At 37.6% G+C, this 6,065-nt stretch overlaps 1 protein-coding gene across 1 annotated transcript in view; it reads left to right on the forward strand.

The window, feature by feature from the left end:
* Window positions 1-5,919, forward strand: part of ZNF277 (zinc finger protein 277) — a 29,962-nt gene extending 24,043 nt beyond the window's left edge. The window contains exons 7-11 of the mRNA XM_010018368.1: window positions 1,759-1,826; window positions 3,003-3,099; window positions 3,620-3,662; window positions 4,363-4,537; window positions 5,577-5,919. Of these exons, the coding sequence (XP_010016670.1) occupies window positions 1,759-1,826; window positions 3,003-3,099; window positions 3,620-3,662; window positions 4,363-4,537; window positions 5,577-5,769 (576 nt within the window). The 3' untranslated portion in view covers window positions 5,770-5,919. The remainder of the gene's footprint in view (window positions 1-1,758; window positions 1,827-3,002; window positions 3,100-3,619; window positions 3,663-4,362; window positions 4,538-5,576) is intronic.
* Window positions 5,920-6,065: the final 146 nt, after the last annotated feature.

Consider the following 6,065-nt stretch of genomic DNA (forward strand, 5'->3'; position numbering starts at 1 on the left):
GCTCAGCTTCGGTCTCTTTGCACTTTCATCACAGTGTACCCAGTTACCCATGCACTGTGCAATTTTCCAGTGATACAAGACCTGGTTAGCTTTTTCCTTTTTCTTTTTTTTTTTTCCCTCCTCTGAATATAAATAGGTGAAGGAAACAGAGACCTTCTCTGCCTTCTTCACAGAAACATCATAAAGAAACCAACAACAATAAAGCTTTTGTGCATTTTTTCCCTTTCACCTTTAATTGAATGGTGAAGCTTAACATTGGCTGCTATTTTGAACATACTCTTTTCTGCATATATACTTCAAGCTGGTACAAGAAAAAATTGTGAGCGTTCATCTTCATTTTGCATGGTTGTAAGTGACTATCCACTTACTAAGGTGTTAACATTAGCAGCCATAGGAAACTAGTGTGTGGCACAGAGAACATGGTGAGAGGTGTTAATGGCTTCATGTTATCTCACAGTCACGGTGACATTAATGAGTCTCCCCTGTAACTCAGTGTGTTTACACACAACCATGTAGCATCACTGAATTAATTACTGAGTTTTCGTTCTGTAATATATGATGACATGTTTAGAGCTGTCTAAAGACATCGGTTTATCATTTACCTGGTAGACACTAACAGCTTTGTAAATTCTCATTAAATTGTTAAGTGATGGATAGCTTTTCCTTCTTTTGCCAACCAACCATGAAGACAACAATAACACTTATTACTAAGGATGTTATTAAATATGTTTGTTAGAGAGAATATTTGAATGAGATAAATGGAAGAATGATCTTCTTATTAGCTGCCTTTTTTTTAATGGGGATGAGATTGACAACTATGATCTTTCTGAATCCTTCATAGCAGTCAAAAGCATGATTTCAAAAATACTATTTTGATTACAGGTTAGTTTGCTCCGGTTTTCTTTTAAAGGCAGGAAAAATCAGAGCAAAAGGAAAAGAGTAGCTAAATATCACTGCTGGTATTTCAGTAGAGCAGTTCAGCTTCTTATTGCCTGTTATTTATATTGCAGTCACGCTGAGAGTGCTTGCCATTGTGCTGAATGCTGCACAAATGTATTGGGATGTACTTTGTGCTGAAGGTCTTTCAGATATAAATAAACAACACAAAAAGTAAAAGGAAGAACAGAACACCATGAATAGGTGTGCTTACATTCACATCTGAGAAAAGGATGGAAGAGAAACTGGAGTCTAGCTCAGAAATCTATGCCCTGGATCTATGCCCTATGCTGCCTTTCTGGAGTACTCTGTAGCTAAGTTTACACCGTGTGTTTTCACTAACATGACCTCATACAAGGTACAAGCACTGACTGGTGTAGCTATGCCAACTGAAGTCTCAGGTGTGATAGCTGCATTATTTAAGCAGCATATGCTGCATGAAGTGCAGGGTAGGCAGATTGGATAGAGGAAGTGTGATGGCGAACTCAAGACAGTGATAACTTACCCACCTTGCGAACATCTTGGTAGTGTTGCAAAGCTTTAGTTTTACACAGAGCTTGGATGGTTTTCTTGAGAACTCTGTGCCAAATCATCATCTTCTCAGATACAGGGTGGGGAACATCCCATTAAAAGACAAAGCAAATTGTTACTTTGAGAATTATTACTAAAGCAATGTTCTATGACTGCCTTCAACTCACAGAAGTACTAAAGTGATCCAAAATAAGATGCTGACTGTGATTTCTGAGATGTTCATTCCATTGATACATAAAATGTGATGTGAAACAGGAAATATTTTTTCTTTTTCTTCTTTTTTCTTACCAGGAATTTGGAAAGTCCTGGGAGGAGGTACAGTCAGAGGATGACCGGGAGTTACTAGATAACCTAGAAGAGTAAGAGTTCCTTATGTGCCCATTATAAAGACTTGCAAGACCATTATCATTTAAAGTAGTTACAGGAAAAATGCTGTGCACAGTTAAAATTCATTTAAGCTCATCAAATCAACTCCAAGTTGTTCTCATTAAAGACACTTCTCCACAATGAGGGCTGTAAATTTTGTATTTCAACGAGAAGCCTATTTTTCATTTGCACAGAGCTCAAACAAGAGCTGTTTGGGTTTGTAATGATGTACGCAAAATGGGTTAATTTTTACATTTGTACTAAAAAAACAGTTGAACAAGTTTTGCTCAAATTTAAAAGTCAAGAGTAAGCATCAAAAATGTCAGTATGAGAAAGAAATTATATGAAAAAGTCTGATAAAAAGGTAACAACTAGAAATTAAAGCAGGATTTCGAAGGGAAACTTCTCAGCAAAGCTGACTGAGGGTGGCATGCACGCCTCCTCTACATTCTTCTGTGGTCCAGGCCCTCAGATCACTGCAGAGGTGGCCTCTTTGGCCGTAGAGAATTGAATAGGCAGGAAGTAATTTGTGGGTATTGGGGTCCCTGACCTTCCTGGTTCTGTCTGTGACTTGAGCTTAATTTTACTTGCTTATACCTGCAATATTTCTATCTCTCAGTAGTACTGGGGATTTAAATGGGTGTGTTGGTATTCTCTCTGTACATGTCTAAATGTAACATAAATAAGTGTCTCAGGAATAATAATATTTGATAAGTAAATAACACTTAAAATGAAGTCTGTCTAATGATTATGTCTTTGGCTGGTGTATTGAAAGATTAGTAAGGTATAAAAGAATTTTGAAAGACCTTATAGAAATAAACACTGTATGCAGTATTTGATGACTTGCCAAACTGGATAGAAACTGAAGTTAAGATCCTGTTTGTTCGTGCAGGCAAATTCAAGTAGGACTTTTACTGCCTGTCTGCACAGGAATTACCCAACAGTAACTGCTCAGTTACTCTTGAATTTGTAATTTTTTTTAGACTGTAAATCAGATTCTAAACATATATTCAGATATAAATCCACACTATCTCTTCCACCCCTTTAAAGTATTCAGTTTCTCTGGATTTGTTTCTAGTGCTGTGAGTGCAGAATCTGAAGTGCTCTTTCACATAATGTCTCTTCTCTTTTCCACAATTAAATGAATCTTTTTGGCTCTTAATCATAAGAGACTGGTCTGACTGGGAAGAGCATCCTATATGTGCTGTTTGCCTGTTCTGTGAACAACAAGCAGACACCACAGGAAAACTGTATCTTCACATGCAGGTAAGACTTGTTTTAATTTAACAGTTCTTTTATCGCTTTGGAAATAAAGAGTAGGATTGTAGCATTTTTGTTAAGATCAAATCAGCTACTGCGTTGGAATGCCCTCTTTAGTGCAGAAATAAAGTACTGCATGCATCTCCAGCATCTCTTCTCTAAAATAGACAGGGGAGTCAAGTTTTACATTGAGACTATGACTAGCTATTACTTGTGAGTATACAGACTGGTACAGACAATAAACAGATAGCATCTTTAATATTGTAGTGGTTTGATGATTTAATATACTTAATGGTTAGCATCTGTGTTTCAGTTTTAATAAACTATTTAATGGGAGTGTTGCAGTCTTAACTATACAAAAGTTTCTGATGAAACAAAACTTGGAGGGGGGTGTTTCATGTATTAGTGTTTGCATGTCTGTCTGTATGTCTGTGTCAGTCTATGAAATGTTGAGCTGTTTTTAACTTGGAATAGTAGAAGTAGTGGAAATAAGATATTTTTTTTATTTCCCTTTTTTTCCCTTCAGAAATCACATGGATTTGACTTTCCTAAAATAAAGTCAGAGCATGGTGAGTAAGAGGTGCTCTAATTGTCAGTATTTGCCACTACTGTGGAGAAAACCACATCATAAGAGTAGTGGAAAACAACTGTATCGATTCGATTTTTTGTTCGGACATTTAACTTTTCCATTGTGGAAACTGTTTCTCCCAGTTTGCAAAAGGAAGCCAAGAACATTTTATTTTTCTGGAACCGTTGTTGGTGCCAAGGATGTCTGCTATTTTCTTTAGAACCATTGCATTCTTTTGCAGAGTAGCTTCTACAGATACCCACTCTATGAGTCCCAGATCTAGCTGGACTACTGGAATGATGATGATTATTATTATCATTATTATTGACATTGTTATTATTACGGATATTATTATTGCTATTATTATTATTGCTATTGTTGTTATGCCTGTTGATACTTGACTGCAAGTGAGAAGGCTGTGCCCTAGGCTTTGTTCAGCCAGTGTTTGCTTTCTGCTGGTGACTAAGCAGAGAGACTTACTTGGACTGAGAGGAAACAAAGTGTTCACAATTTTGACATTAAAAGAAGGGCTATTTCCTCTGCAGCTGGGAAAAAGCATTTGTTCAGTTGTTTTACTAAGTTACAGCATTCTGGCAGTGCTGGTCTTCCATAAACTCTTATCAATCTCTATGCTGAATCCAGACAAGCATTTGTAAATTAAATCTCACGTTTCCCAAGTGCTTCTTTGCTCTCTTTCCCAGGTCTGAACTTTTATCAGCAAATAAAGCTAGTGAACTTCATCAGGAGAGAAATCCATCATTGTCGTTGTTACAACTGCCAGGACAAGTTCCAGTCTAAAGGAGGATTGATAAGTCATATGGAGGAGACCAAACACATTACATTCCTGCCAGCCAGGTCTACATGGGATCAACCACAGTAAGGGCATGCATGTTTCTTCCAGTATTTATACTATTATTTGATAATTTCTGTAAAACAATAAGTTGAAAGCTCCGGGGTTTGCCAGGGCAACAGTGCTCTCAGTTTCCCAGCTCTACTGGCCCAGAAAAAATAATAAGTGATCTCAGAACTACTCAAAATTCAAAATCGCTGTAGACTGAGGCTAAAATGAACATGAGATGCTGCTCTTGTTGCACGCGGGATGCACTGTCCCTGTAAGTTGTGTCTGCACTGTGAGGTCAGTATGCTAGAGAAGGCTATTGCTGCAAAATTGTTTTGCCTGTATTTGCAGTTGTGCAGTACATGGCAAAAAGCATACATGGTACACACATATCATGTTCGCTCCTGGTGGAACAAAGGCTGAGCTTGTGCACCATAGTGACATCTCAAATGTCCCTCTTGTAGGCACCTTTTAGGTCTTCCAGCCATTGGCTCTCTAAACACATGCAGCTTATTCCTGTGTTGGGATGGGCACCTGACACGTATCCCATTGTTAGTAAAGATACACTGTAGGCATATGGTTCTAGAACCAAATCAAACCACTTCTTTTGCATGTCTAATGTAGATATATGCATAATGTCTACCTAATTTTAGGCATCAAGACAAGTTTACCTTTAGTTTTCTCCATAGCAAATAGAGTATAACAATACTGTTTCAGATTGTAAGTAGGCTGAATAGGTCTGGGGGATGATACCATAGATGGTAGAACACAGGAAGTGTTCTAACTCAAACAGCTCAGTACAGCGTTTGTTATGGGACAAATCTGGATCTGCAGCGTTGGTTGTGACAACATACAGGTAAAGAAACAGGGGGAAGGACTTGTCTGTTGTCAGCTCTTCTGTACGGCTCTTCTAAGGTGTACATGCCAGTTGGATTTTTTGGGTGTGCTATTTGCTGTCATTCCAGACAACCAGACTTTCTCATTTTTCCTTTCTTAAAATGTAATCTTATAAAATATGCTCAGCCTCTTTGAAATAAAATATGTGTCTGTCTAGTAATTATGCTTTGTTTCTTTCAGGTATTATTTTCCTACCTATGAAAATGATACACTCCTGTGCACACTCTCAGACAGTGAAGATCTGATAACTGAGGATCAAAGTGAGGATATCCCTGTTGTAAGCGAAGATATATCCAACCTAGAAGCTCTCAAACAGAGCAGTGTTTTAAACCAGCTCCTGTATAAAGAGAACAAGAGTCAGGAGAAATTTTGACCTTGAATTACAGCTGCTGACTTTTGAGTATTTCTTCTGCAAGATAAAAACCCCACATTCCTTCACTAATGTTGGAATGCTGTTTAACTCATAGGTGTTATCACTGGGCAAATATTATGTGAAAGTGAATGCTAAATAGAATTTAAGTGTAAACTTTTTTGGTTTATATTCCTTTAAAATTTAGCTTTATTTTAAAATAAAATGCTGGATTTTCTGCCTGGCTCTCCAAATACTTTTAGCATTACTTATGAATAGGATTTTGCCTTCCCCCCCCCCCCCCCTACCATAACAACAAC

This window comes from Nestor notabilis, unplaced genomic scaffold (assembly GCF_000696875.1).
Source record: "Nestor notabilis isolate BGI_N333 unplaced genomic scaffold, ASM69687v1 scaffold26987, whole genome shotgun sequence".
Lineage (NCBI taxonomy): Eukaryota > Metazoa > Chordata > Aves > Psittaciformes > Psittacidae > Nestor > Nestor notabilis.